Source organism: Oncorhynchus mykiss, chromosome 19 (assembly GCF_013265735.2).
Source record: "Oncorhynchus mykiss isolate Arlee chromosome 19, USDA_OmykA_1.1, whole genome shotgun sequence".
Classification (NCBI taxonomy): Eukaryota; Metazoa; Chordata; class Actinopteri; order Salmoniformes; family Salmonidae; genus Oncorhynchus; species Oncorhynchus mykiss.
In genome coordinates, this window is record NC_048583.1 from 50083404 (window position 1) to 50098526 (window position 15123).

Below are 15123 nucleotides of genomic sequence, written 5' to 3' on the forward strand. Positions count from 1 at the left end.
TAGTTATGTCACACATGCAGCTAACAAAAATATATGGGAATTTCTGCACTACTCAATTACAACCAAACTAATTGCAACATTACAGCTAAAATGGAAGTGGCAAGTGGACGGAGGAAAGTAAGAAACGTGTCTCTCGGCATTAAAGACCAAAATTGTCTAAAGAAAATTGTGATGAATAAAAAAGTATATATGGGGGATTGGAAATGATGCAAAAGATTACATTGATGGAATCTACAATCAATCTGCACTATTAAAGCTGATCTACCTCTAAAAAAACAACAAAGGTTGGGGTCAAAATTGACGCCCCTGTTTTCAATCCCTTTCAATACTTCAACAGCACTGAGCCTTTCAACTAAATTGTTTTATGAACTGGAGAACACATTGAGCCGGTTCTTTTATTTATTTTAATTTGTTTACTTTTACCCCTTTTTCTCCCCAATTTCGTGGTATCCAATTGTCTCATCGCTGCAACTCCGTATGGACTCGAGAGAGAGAGAGAGAGAGAGCGAGAGAGGCAAAGGTCGAGAGCCGTGCGTCCTCCGAAACACAACCCAACCAAGCTGCACTACTTCTTGACACAATGCCCATTTAACCCAGAAGCCAGCGTCACCAATGTGTCAGAGGAAACATTGTGCACCTGGTGACCGTGTCAACGTGCACTGCGCCCGGCCCTCCACAGGAGTTTCTAGTGTGCAATGGGACAAGGACATCCCTGCCAACCAAACCCTCCCCTAACCTGGAAGACGCTGGGCAAATAGTGCATCGCCCCATGGGTCTCCTGGTTGCGGTCAGCTGCGACAGGGCCTAGACTTGAAGCCAGAATCTCTAGTGGCACTGGGACAGATTCTTAGACCATTGCTCCATACAGAATCCTTTCAGATCCTTGATACCCTTCATCTGCGCTTCGGGACTGCCCTCTTCAATTCAAACCATAGGTTTTCAATGGGTTTCAAGTCTGGAGACTGAGATGGCCATTGCAAAATGTAGAATTTTGTGGCCAATTAACCATTTCTTTGTGGAGTTTGATGTGCATGGCCAAAGAGCTCTATTTTCATGTCATCTAACCTAAGTACCGGAAATTATTTGATATTGAGATGAAAACGGCTGCATTAGACCTTTAAAGTTTGTTCGATCATATCAGACCACAAGTCCAAGACCACTATGATGACACACCAAATGTGTTTGATGGATTCTTTTTGTCTTCTTCTAATGCCTCTTAGGGGAAAAGTGATCCAAAAGTAACGGAAATTAATCAAAAAATGACGTTACTGATTACAATTTTGGACAGTTAACTACATAGTAACTGTAGCGGACTACATGTAGGAAATAACCTACTCAACCCTGCTTGAGTTTTGATGTGCCAAATTCATTGCCGAACATTTTTATTTTCAGTTGTAACTGAGAACTAGATTATTTCAAATACATTTAGTAAATGATCAGTACATACCTGTAGAAAAGTTGTTGGGAGAACAGGTTGCTGGGATACAAAACAATTGATGAAGTACTTTCTGGCCAGGTTTTCTCCAAAATAAAGTCCTCCAAATCAAATCAGACAAAGGCTGGTCAATCCTGTAAACTACGATGCCTAGAAATATGAGCTTGAGTTGAGAGTACTCCTGTTATAGCAACTACAACAACAGGCTACCTGACTCCCTTGGCAGACTGAAGTTACTGTTTGTTTGTGTGGTGGGGAGGTGGACACAGAGGTTCAGTGTGGTTGGTTGTGTATTTACTGGGAGGTGGAATCCCCACAGCTAACAGCTTCTGCATAGCTTATCTGATCATTGCTTATCTAATCTCTCCTCTTTTGGTCTTGTCTCCTGCACATCTAAATCCCACCTGTGTTCAAAGATACAGAAAGGCTTTCATGTAACACACGCTCTGAAATGAAACAGTACACAGTATGGCATCCCTGGGACATTCCCAGCTTCATATTAAAATCTAACATTTACAGTTTGAGCACACAACAAGCACTGGTCATGTTTATAATTAGATTAATTGACATTCATGCGAACATGGACCCTACCCCAACACCCTAGGAACAGCATCTGAAAGGATATGATGGGAATAAGCACTATGGCAATAGCATTACTTATACTTATTAAATCCTTTCCAAAAGTGAATAGGGCTGGGATCCATGTGAATGAATTACTGTAATGTATTTGAAACTTGGACTTCCCCAATATGGCCAGCAGGGAGGGCCAACAAATCTAAAATGTATGTATGCTTTTACAACTATTGAGACAAGTTTTCCCAGTGATTAGGCTTTTACGCCACACAATTCCCACTTGACACAGTTTGGATATAACTTGTTTTTATTTTTTATATCGTATAGTATCGTATGTCTTACTCGGTCATACAATAGATTAAGAATTTAATGCAAGGCCTCCCAATTGGTGCAGTGGTCTAAGGCTAAGCTGTGCCACTAGAGATCCTGGTTTGAGTCCGGGCTCAGAATTTAATTCCATAACTTTTCATACATATTGGAGGATGTATAGTATTGCACATCTTTATCTGAGACCAGGTTGCTTGCACTAACAACCAAAGATAATTATGGGGAGACTTTCCTTTGGTGGTTAGGGGAACTAAAGACAAATGTTGGTGGTTAGGGGAACTAATGGCAAAGGTTAGGAGAACTAAAACGACAAAGGTCAGGTGAATTTAAGTAGCAGGTTAGGTGAATGTTAAGTTTAGAATAAGTGTTAGAGGAAGGGTTAGCTAAAATGCAACGGTTAGGTGAATTTACATTGCAGGTTAAGTGAATTGGGTTAATTAAGTGATAATGCCCAAGAAGCTGGTGTTTGGAGGATATTGGCACGGGTGTTGTTGGGCCAACCGTGCCAATATATCCTCCAAACGTCAGCTTTGTGGGAATTATCACTTTTATACAACGGGTTACCAACATATTCAAATAATGACTGACATATTTTCAATAAAATCTTATTCACGATCAGTGTCCCTTCCACGCGACGGTTGAGCTAACGTAGGCTAATGCGATTAGAATTAGGTTGTAAGTAACAAGAACATTTCCCAGGACATAGACATATCTGATATTGGCAGAAAGCTTAAATTCTTGTTAATCGAACTGTACGGTCCAATTTACAGTAGCTATTACAGTGAAAGAACACCATGCTATTGTTTGAGGAGAGTGCCCAATTTTGAACATGAAAGTATTTAATAAACAAATTAGGCACATTTGGGCAGTCTTGGTTAAAAAAAATGATCTGAAATGCAATGGTTCATTGGATCAGTCTAAAACGTTGCACATACACCGCTGCCAAATAGTGGCCAAAATCTAAATTGCACCTGGGCTGGAATAATACATTATGACCTTTCTCTTGCATTTCAAAGATGATGGTACAAAAAAATCAGGAAAAAAAACGATTGTTTTTTTCTTTGTATTATCTTTAACCAGATCTAATGTGTTATATTCTCCTACATTCCTTTCACATTTCCACAAACTTCAAAGTTTTTCCTTTCATATGGTACCATGAATATGCATATCCTTGCTTCAGTGCCTGAGCTACAGCAGTTAGATTTGGGTATGTCATTTCAGGCAAAAAAAAAATTTAAAGGGGCAGATCCTTAAAGTACTATTTCATCTTTCCACAAAATATAGTTCTGACACAAATCTAGGGTTGCTACCCAAGCCGGCTGGTTGTTCGTTCTATCATTCAGTTGCCGGAGACGTAACCCAGTCGTTATGTCTTTTGTTCTGTCTTTTGTTCTGTATCTATGGACGTGACCCAGTCGTTGGTTCTAAATGTTCTATTACCATACTGGCTGGCAGCGTTCTTATCCCTTGCTAGCTAGCCAACTACGGCTAATTTACAGTCACGTCAAACAGTGCAGCCAGAATAACATTAAAGTAGCTGCATTGGCATTTGTTTAAGCTGTTTTCTAGTGGCATTTATTTGGATACATTCGTAAGAATGAGCTAATGATGCGCGATTTCAATTGGCATAGTAAAAATGCACTCTCGTCAGGTCACTGTTGTTCAGAGCTAGCCAAAAACCGCTAACATTAATAAACGTTTTACCTGTTTTCGATTGACATTTATTTGTATATGTCCATAAAAATTATGCTGATTCATGATTTCAACTGGCTGAGAAAAGCTGCCTCCCTGCCTTTCTGTCTCATCCCAACCCCTACATGTTCATTACTATGGGACATGAGATCAAATTTCAATGTTGAAACAATGTTCCAAATGTCAGAGACAGACCACAAGTTTTATGCAAATCTCCACTATTGAAAACCAATTGTTAGTCTAAAAGAAATGGGAGCTCATTTCTAGATGCAGTGGAGTTTAGAAATTGGCTGGCTGGGCTGATGAGACAGTGGATTGCGCAGTGAGATGGAACAGAGTAAATAGGCATTTCAATATCATAGCTTTAGCCATTGGTAATTTATTGAATAGACACCTGCTGGAATACGGTTTTAACCTATCAGCGTCCAAGATTAGAACCACCCGTTGTTTAAATGTATAAAGGGTTAGCTTAAATGCTACAGTTGTCCCGGATGCAACTCGTACATATAACCTTAAGATTGCTAAATGGTTGTGGATTATGTTTCAAGTAATTTATTAGACTAATAATAGGTATCATAGACTTGGAGGTGCTCAGAAAGATGAAAAGCACATTTCGTATTGCTCTGAGGCTAGGCTGTGCAGAAAAGTGCATACAGCTCTGCATGAGCAATGTGTGATTTATGTCATATATCAATCACTGTGACAGATATGAACACATTTTACCTGTAGCTGCAGGTGGCTCTGAAAATGAACCAAGACTACCTACTATATGTGCTTGAACTCCGTTAATACCCGGAAGACGACACTCTGCAGTGAGGGAGTTTAAACATTTAGGAGTTTCACGGGTAGACGGGTAGAGAATATTTATCGCTGCGCATTTGGAAACACGCGCTTGGGCACTTGGTATGCGCTTTTTCAATCGCTGTAGTCTACAAATAGTCTGCATGGATTGGTTCTATCAATTTTTTTGGTTTCACATTTCGATTGTTGTATAGTTTTTTTTCAAATAAGTCTATTATCGACTTTTTTAAAAAAGCAGCATTTCGGGCAACCATGAGTAAATCAGGAACATTAAAAATAAAGAATTTGTTTCATAAAACAAAGTCACTGGATAAAGAAAACAAGGACGGGAAAAAGCACACATTTAAAGATGCAACTTCATATGGAGATGGAGAGCTTGCGAGCCCAGGCCCGAGTTTACCGTCGAGTCCCGGACTTGTCAGTCCCGTCAGCCCCCTGGATGGGACGCTGCATAGGAGTCCAGCAAGTGAGAAGAAAAATAAGAAGAAGCGGTTCTTGTCCTTGCAGCTCAAGAAGAAAGGCTCAAAGGAGGAAGGGCGCATCGACGACCCACTGTTCTATAACGGTGCTGACGGGCTCCACAGCTTCAGCAGTAACATGTAAATTAAACCTTTATTTACCTTATCGAAATTGTGCTCACTGGGGTAGGTCTATTATCACCTTGATTTGTGTACCAGGATACACCATTTAGTGCCTTCAGAAATTATTAAAACTTATTCACCATTTTGTTGTACAGCCTGAATTCAAAAGGAATTTCATGGATTTCTTTTTCTCATCCATTTACACACAATACCCCATAATGACAGTGAAAACATGTTTGTAGAAATGTTTTCAAATGTATTGGAAGTGAAATACAGAAATGTCTCATCTACGTAAGTATTCACACCCCTGAGTCAATACTTTGTAGAAGCACCTTTGGCTGCGATTACAGCTGTGAGTGTCTAAGTGCTTTCCACACCTGAATTGTGCAACATTTGCCCATCATTTTTTTCTAAATTCTTCAAGCTCTAAATTGGTTGTTGATCATTGCTAGAAAACACTTTTCAGGTCTTGCCATAGATTTTCAAGTAGATTTAAGTCAAAACTGTAACTCGGCCAGTCAGGATTGTTCACTGTCTTCTTGGTAAGCAACTCCAGTGTAGATTTGGCCTTGTGATTTAAGTTATTGTACTTCTTTTTTTTTTTTTTTTTTACCTTTATTTAACCAGGCAAGTCAGTTAAGAACAAATTCTTATTTTCAATGACGGCCTGGGAACAGTGGGTTAACTGCCTGTTCAGGGGCAGAACGACAGATTTGTACCTTGTCAGCTCGGGGGTTTTGAACTCACAACCTTCCGGTTACTAGTCCAACGCTCTAACCACTAGGCTACCCTGCCGCTTCTGAAAGGTAAAGTCATCTCCCAGTGTCTGGTGGAAAGCAAACTGAACCAAGTTTTCCTCTAGGATTTAGCCTGCGCTTATAGCTCCATTCCTTAAGTGTTTTTCAATCCACCCCTTTTTTTCAATTTTCACCTAAAAAGACATACCCAAATCTAACTGCCGGTAGCTCAGGCCTTGAAGCAAGGATATGCATAGTCTTGATTCCATTGTAAAGGAAATACTTTGAAGTTTGTGGAAATGTGAAAGGAATGTATGAGAATATAACACATTAGATCTGGTAAAAGATAATACAAAGAAAAAAATAACAGTTGAAAAAAAAATATTTGTACCATCATCTTTGAAATGCAAGAGAAAGGCCATAATGTGTAATTCCAGCCCAAGCGGAATTTAGATTATGGCCACTAGTTTTAGACTGATCCAATGAACCATTGCATTTCTGTTCAACCGTTTGTATCAAGACTGCCCAAATGTGCCTAATTTATTTATTAATTACTTTTCAAGTTCAAAACTGCACTGCACTCTCCTCGAACAATAGCATGGTATTATTTAATTGTAATAGCTACTGTAAATTGGACAGTGCAGTTACAGTACCAATAATTTAAGTTTTCTGACAATATCAGAAATTTCTATGTCCTGGGAAATGTTCTTGTTATTTACAACCTCATGCTAATCACATTAGCCTATGTTAGCTCAACCATCCCATGGACGGGACACAGATCCCATAGAGGTACATTTTTTATCCTGAAAAACTCCCCAGTTCTTAATGATTACAAGCATACCCATAACATTATGCAGCCACTACTATGCTTGAAAATATGGATTTTGGGGTAAATTTGGATTTTCCCCAAACATAACACTTTGTATCCAAAACAAAAAGTTAATTGCTTTCCTCTTTTTTTTCCAGTATTATTTTAGGTCCTTGTTGCAAACAGGATGTATGTTTTGGAATATTTTTTATTCTGTACAGGGTTCCATCTTTTCACTCGGTCAATTAGGTGAGTATTGTGGAGTAACTACAATGTTGTTGATCCATCCTAAGTTTTCTGCTATCACAGCCAATAATCTCTGTAACTGTTTTAAATTCACCATCGGCCTCATGGTGAAATCTCTGAGCGGTATCCTTCCTATCCGGCAACTAAGTTAGGAAGGACACCTGTATCTTTGTAGTGACTGGCTGTATTGATACACCACCCAAAGAGTAATGAACAACTTCACCATGCTCAAAGGGATATTCAATGTTTGCTTTTTTGTATTTTTCACCCATCTACCAGTAGGTGCCCTTCTTTTCAAGGCATTGGAAAACCTCCATGGTCTTTGTGGTTGAATCTGTGTTTGAAATTCACAGCTCGACTGAGGGATCTTACAGATTCAGTATGTGTGGGGTACCGAGATGAGGTAGTCATGTTAAACACTATTATTGCACATAGAGTGCGTCCATGCAACTTATTATGTGACTTGTTAACTTATTTAGGCTTCCATAACAAAGGGGTTGAATACTTATTGACTCAAGACGTTTCAGCTTCTCATTTTTTATACATTTGTATGTTATCCATTCTAAATTCAGGCTTTAACACAGCAAAATGTTGAAAAAGTCAAGGGGTGTGAATACTTTCTGAAGGCACTGTAGGTAGCCTAGATTTTGTGGTTAAAGGTAAGACACAAAATAGATAGGCCTACCTATCCTAGTTTGCCCCCAATTTTTCATGCCATCCATTCATGTCTTACCGTGCCGCCTACCTGCGTTGATACCTGTCAGCACCTGCTTGGTATTCAAATGTACAGTTAGCCAGCATTTAGGCTATGATACAGGCACCTAATCTCAGGGAGAGTTATACTTCTGACAACAAATTAATATATAGACTGATTTCAACAGTATGATTTGCCTACCCTAAAAGCCCTCTATAATTAATTATTGGGGATTTTACTTTATTGAGCAATAAGTTATGCACAATCAGAGATGTGATTAAGAATAGCTTAGCTTTTAAATCACTATGGAGTTATCCCAGATCCTCAACTGATGGCCTAATCCTTATCCCACTTTCGTGTCTTATATCTTAAGCAATATCAGAACTGGCTACACTGAAATGGAAAACTGTCATTTCTACAGTAATTTGGGGGATATCAACAGTAAAATACCCTGAAACATTTTACTGCAGCATACTGTAAATGATGGTGCATTGTGCAAAAATGTGGTGGGCAGGGAAAGAATTTCTCATTTTCAAATGGTACTGTTATTTCACCACTGAGGTATAAAGAACTGGAGACTGCATCCAAGATGTCTGACCGTTGTTTTCAACATAATCTACTCACGTTCGCATACACTGATTCATGAACTGTCTATATTTTACACAGCCCAACTTCACATGCACACTAGTATTCAGTGCGCACAGGAACCAGCGTGAGCAGCGACAATATCATCACGTCATCCAAAAACATGGCAGTCATTGGATGAATATAAAATGCTAATATCTTCAGCTGTGAGTGATGGAAAAGAAATCGGCCTGTGAAAATGCTGTACCAATGTAACTGGTACAGTATGTGGTTATAGTGCCCAATCAATTTGAAATACAGTATATAGGCGACAGATTGCATTTTGCCATGTCCTTTTGGTCTGTTTTGTCTTGTTGTCGCTGCCGGTTTGGAAGCCTTTGTTAAGGACTCTAGAGGTGCAAGTGATATAAAACACCATATATTCATTAATATGCTGTTATATGCAAACACTTTACCTAGCGGCCAAGCTGCTTGTGCCAATCCCTTGTAATTACAATAAGATACTGTGAAATACAAACCCCTTCCCTCAATGAGTTTCATCTATCCATTCATTAATTCATCACGATTACGGTAGAATTTACTTTTTGACAGAATAGTCCTAATACAGTACATTTTACAGTACTTTTTTTGATACCATATTTAAATGGTGGGTGTACTGTAATATGAAATACATCATTTTACTTGACACTGAGCTGCCTGTAAATTACTGTCAATTTCACGACCACTCCTTTACAGTGTACTTTCTTTATCAAATAATGTGTGATTTGGCCTCCCGGGTGGCGCAGTGGTTAAGGGTGCTGTACTGCAGCGCCAGCTGTGCCATCAGAGTCCCTGGGTTCGCGCCCAGGCTCTGTCGTAACCGGCCGCGACTGGGAGGTCCGTGGGGCGACGCACAATTGGCCTAGCGTCGTCCAGGTTAGGGAGGGCTTGGTCGGTAGGGATGTCCTTGTCTCATCGCGCACCAGCGACTCCTGTGGCGGGCTGGGCGCAGTGTGCGCTAACCAAGGTGCATGGTGTTTCCTCCGACGCATTGGTGCGGCTGGCTTCCGGGTTGGATGCGCGCTGTGTTAAGAAGCAGTGCGGCTTGGTTGGGTTGTGTATCGGAGGACGCATGACTTTCAACCTTCGTCAATCCCGAGCCCGTACGGGAGTTGTAGCGATGAGACAAGATAGTAGCTACTACAACAATTGGATACCACGAAATTGGGGAGAAAAAGGGGTAAAAATTCACAAAATAAAATAAAAAAAATGTGTGATTGCTCATGTGATAGCTATTAGTTGTGTGTGTGCGTGTGTGTGTGTTTGTTAGCAATGTAGTTGGGATCAGCTACTGGATTTCAACAGGCCTATGACTGGGCTGGGTAATTTTCATTCCAAACAATGAGTCACAAGGAGTTGGCAAGATAGCACAAACAGATCTGGGACCAGGCTCGGTAATATGCACTTCTCCATCTGCACTCTACACTTATAAAGATAAACTGAGCTCCTCAAATATTTACATTGATTACAATCCTGAATCCCGGATAATCAAATCAAATTGTATTTGTCACATGCGCAGGTCTAGACCTTACAGGGTGGCGCAGTGGCCCTTAACCAACAAGCCCTTAACCAACAATGCAGTTTTAAGAAAAAAATAAGTGTTCAGTTTATTTTGTAAATACATTCTTAAGTAAACAATAAATAAATACTGTAACAAAACACCACCAGACCAGACATATGTTTCTCAAGTTAAACTAAATAATCCTCCTTATGGTCGTGTGTGTCCTACCACACCGGAGGTGTTTGTCGACTGAAATGTGTTTTGATGTATTCATTTCATTTTAAACGCAGAGCAGAGTGCATCTTTTTCCCTGTGGCAGTTTGTACAAGGTAAACCAGTGAGGTGTCTTGTTCCTGCTTGTCTAGTTCGGACTTGCGCCGGTTTTGTTAACTGTTGAAGGCAGACAAGTTTGATCTGAAGTTTGGGTCATGACTGGCATCCATCCATCTGTGAGACAAAATGGGGAATTTACCAGCAAGCAGCAACAGCATATCAATGGGAAAAGCAAGAGAAGTAACAGCAAGGTGTGATAGGGGTGAAAGAGGTGAAAATAAAAATGGAAAGCAAATTATGTTAAGCTGTATTTTATAGTTATTTTGTTCTTAAGTGTTTGGTGGATTTAAATGTGCAGTCTGTAATTTTAAACAGCCTAACCCTGCCACCATTTGGAAAGCTGAGGAATGAGGTTGAGGAAATGTTTCTCGATAGTTTAAACGTATTTTGAAGCTACACATGACATAACATATGGCATAAACAGTCATGACAGCTGCTAATTGTTCATGGCGGTTATCTCATGACTATGACAGTGTTATGTTGTCCTTACGGTGGAGATAAAGTTAAGAAAATACATTACTTTCAACAAGCTATAGACTCTTCTCATGGCTGTGCAAGTGTACTGTATATGTTTTCCATTAACATATTCCATAACATCCCCACTAGATGATAACCAACAACCACAACCTAACTGGGTTCCACTGTCAGACAAATACATTCTATTATGTGATGTAGTGGTAAAAAAAGGGGTGTTGGTAAATTCTGTTACCAGTTGCTTCCTATACTTTCATTGCATTTTTCCACTGAAGGTGGCTAAACTGTCGCGCAAAATACAAAAGGTGGACAAACTGCATTTTACTTGCGTTTAGCCTCTACACCACTGATTGTACATGGTGGGACTCACAAGGTGCTTTCCAGTGTAATTGACCTTGCAAATATGCATGCGTTCATTGCTTAGATCCGCAATGAAAGGCTCATTGTCCGTCCTCCCTCCCAAAAGCCTGGAAGGGATGAGAAAGCCAAGCCTATGGGTCCCGCAGCACACACAGACACTTACACACACCAACTAATTAATGGACTGCTGAATGTACAGTTGAAGTCGGAAGTTTACATACACTCAGGTTGGAGTCATTAAAACTTGTTTTTCAACCACTAAACAAATGTCTTGTTAACAAACTATAATTTGGGCAAGACGGTTAGTGCATTTTGGCAATAACTTTGAATAATTTTGACTTTGTGCATAACACAAGTAATTTTTCTGACAATTGTTTACAGACATATTATTTCACTTATAACTCACTATATCACAATTCCAGTGGGTCAGAAGTTTACATACATTAAGTTGACTGTGCCTTTAAACAGCTTGGGAAATTCCAGAAAATGATGTCATGGCTTTAGAAGCATAATTTGAGTCAGTTGGAGGTGTACCTGTGGATGTATTTCAAAGCCTACCTTCAAACTCAGTGCCTCTTTGCTTGACATGAGAAAATCAAAAGAAATCAGCCAAGACCTCAGCCAAGATTGTAGACCTCCACAAGTCTGGTTCATCCTTGGGAGCAATTTCCAAATGCCTGAAGGAACCACGTTCATCTGTACAAACAATAGTACGCAAGTATAAACACCATGGCACCACACAGCCGTCATACCGCTCAGGAAGGAGATGTGTTCTGTCTCCTAGAGATGAATGTACTTTGGTGCGAAAAGTGCAAATCAATCCCAGAACATCAGCAAATGACCTTGTGAAGATGCCTGAGGAAACAGGTACAAAAGTACGAGTCCTATATCGACATAATTTGAAATGCCACTCAGCAAGGAGGAAGACACTACTCCAAAACTGCCATAAAAAAAGCCAGACTACGGTTTGCAAAGGCACATGGGGACAAAGATCATACTTTTTGGAGAAATGTCCTCTGGTCTGATGAAACAAAAATAGAACTGTTTGGCCATAATGACCATCGTTATGTTCGGAGGAAAAAGGGGGAGGCTTGCAAGCCGAAGAACACCATCCCAACTGTGATGCACGGGGGTGGCAGCATCATGTTGTGGGGGTGCTTTGCTGCAGGAGGGACTGGTACACTTCACAAACTAGATGGCATCATGAGGTAGGAAAATGATGTGGATATATTGAAGCAACATCTCAAGACATCGGTCAGAAAGTTAAAGCTTGGTCACAAATGGGTCTTCCAAATGGACAATGACCCCAAACAATCTTCCAAAGTTGTGGCAAAATGGCTTAAGGATAGCAAAGTCAAGGTATTGGAGTGGCCATCACAAAGCCCTGACCTCAATCCCATAGAACATTTGTGGGCAGAACTGAAAAAGCGTGTGCGAGCAAGGAGTTCTATAAACCTGACTCAGTTACACCAGCTCTGTCAGGAGGAATGGGCCTAAATTCCCCCAACGTGTTGTGGGAAGCTTGTGGAAGGTTATCTGAAACGTTTGACCCAAGTTAAACAATTTAAAGGCAATGCTACCAAATACTAATTGAGTGTATGTAAACTTCTGACCCACTGGGAATGTGATGAAATAAATAAAAGCTGAAATAAATCATTCTCTCTACTATTATTCTGAAATGTCACATTCTTAAAATAAAGTGGTGATCCTAACTGACCTTAGACAGGGAATATTTTACTAGGATTAAATGTCAGGATTTGTGAAAAACTGAGTTGAAATGTTTTTGGCTAAGGTGTATGTAAACTTCCAAAAAACTGTATGGTTGTAAGAGATGGGGCAAAATGAGTGGCTAATAAGTCTGGCTGAGCAACTGACTGGCTGGTTTACTGCAAGATAAGAAAATATGTGACTAAACTCAGCAAAAATAAGAAGAAACTGTATTATGAAGCCAAGATCAATTATATAACAAATGTAAATTTGTGTAAATTGATATTTTATAGGAAATCATGGGCAGAATGACAAATTGACCGATTGCTTCACTTCTTGTTTTTATGAGAAATGTTAATGTGTTGGAAATTCAAAATTGTTACACACAGCACTGACACACACACTTACCCCATCAGACATGTCACCAGGGGTCTTTTCACAGTCCCAACATGTGACCTACTTGTTGTGTGTATGTACTGACATGTATGTGTAACTGATAGATGCACACACACCAACACTACATGTTAATGTTCTTAAATGTATGTCAATTGTAAAGTATTTTGTCTGTAATGTCTTTTTAGTTACATGTCGGACCCCTGTAAGACTAGCTGTCGCCATTGACTTCAGCTAATGGGGATCCTAATAAATCAAATTCAATCAAATTAATTCAGAGACAATGTTGTTTTCCTCCTACTGATACCATCAAAGAAACACAGACCATTCAGTTTACATAACATAACAAACCTTCTACCGTACTCTGTCAACAACACCTTTACAAACCCATTTTTTAGCACCCTACAGTAACTAGTGCTGTCCTTTATTCTCAGTCATCAGGTATACGTTTTGCAGTAGCTTTTACCCTCTTGAATGACATGTCTTCTGCTCAAAATAAGTGTTCGGTCTCAAATGGCCTTCAGCTGAAAGTGTGTACGGAGTAGTCATACAATCCTTGAATAAGGATATGGAATGATATCCTTCTGGGTTGTTAGGAGGCACAGTTGCCAGACTGCAAACCAAAAGTGTGTGAGGTTTAGTGTGTTGCTACAGTAGTTCATGGCTCCAGCATGCCTGAAGTTATGGTTGTGGGTGAGAAAAGACATGTCACATACCATTTGCACTGTGCCATAAGGTTATTTTGTACTGTAGATGCTTTTGGTAAACTTCAGATTCTTACTTGATCATCCATCTCCATTTCAACATTTCTAACCAAGTAACCCATGGCTTTTAGTTCTTCTAGCATTTCTTCAGCTTCCCTTTCTAATATTTGCTGCCCTGCTGACCCATATTGGAATTATAAGACCAACCATACCTGAAACAGAGTTCCTTTGGAATTATAAGACCAACCATGCCTGAAAAAGAGTTCCTTTTTTGTTTGGCCTTACTAATTTTCCTTCATTCAAAGTAATAGTAGGAAGTGATGTTTCGGTTTTAGATAGAACCCACATATTCAGTTTTCACAGTTTGACCAAACATTCACAACCTTACAGCTTGAATAACTGTATTTTTATTTTACTTCTATGCTCTTCATACTGTACTGTACTGTAGTGTATAGAATCAATAGATACATTTAGGTCTACAGCTTTTTGTGACAGAAAGGGTTCATTTTGATTGACATGTGTTTGCTCTCTTTTTGTGTGCTAAAGTATATGAATTGAGTAATGGCATTTGTAAGCAATAAGGCCTGGGTTTGTGGTATATAGCCAATATACCACAGCTAAGGGCTGTTCTTAGGCACGAGGCAGCACTGAGGACTGCATACAGCCCTGAGCCATGGTATATTGGCCATATACCACAAACCCATGAGGTGCCTTATTGCTATTATAAACAGATTACTAACGTAATTAGAACAGTACACAAGTAGTGTTGCGTCATACCAATGGTACCGTATATTGTCTCATATACCACGACTTTCAGCCAATCAGAATTCATGGCTCAAACGACCCTGTTTATAATAAGTAATAAGGCATGACAGCCCATGGTATATTGTGGATTACACACAGTTAATGGGTGTTCTTAGGCCTGGTGCAATGCAGTGTAGGCCAATGAGTACTGTATGTGTATTTGTGTTCATCCGTGTATGCATTTTGTGGTTGTATTGTACATTTTACGCTATGTAGTCAGTTAATGTTTTGGACAGGAGTAACATAAGAGCAGAGCATGAATGATAATATTTTTGTTTAATTTCTCTCATGTAGTCCTACTCCCCCAACATGCATGTTTCGCCACGATA

General features: G+C 39.7%; 2 protein-coding genes across 3 annotated transcripts in view; one reads left to right on the forward strand and one right to left on the reverse strand.

The window, feature by feature from the left end:
- The window catches only part of LOC110498070 (C-C chemokine receptor type 6-like), a 28349-nt gene that overhangs the window by 10874 nt on the left and 2352 nt on the right, over nucleotides 1-15123 (reverse strand). Inside the window, exon 1 of one of the 2 annotated variants that reach the window (XM_021574642.2) lies at nucleotides 1448-1676. The exons of the other annotated variant lie outside the window; for it this stretch is intronic. The gene's annotated coding sequence lies outside the window, so the exon portion shown is untranslated. Of the gene's footprint in view, nucleotides 1-1447; nucleotides 1677-15123 lie in introns of those variants that run through there. 2 annotated transcript variants of the gene reach the window in all.
- The window catches only part of LOC110498069 (mucin-17), a 56384-nt gene continuing 46123 nt past the window's right edge, over nucleotides 4863-15123 (forward strand). Inside the window, exon 1 of the mRNA XM_021574639.2 lies at nucleotides 4863-5427. Within this exon, the coding sequence (XP_021430314.2) occupies nucleotides 5081-5427 (347 nt within the window). The 5' untranslated portion in view covers nucleotides 4863-5080. The remainder of the gene's footprint in view (nucleotides 5428-15123) is intronic.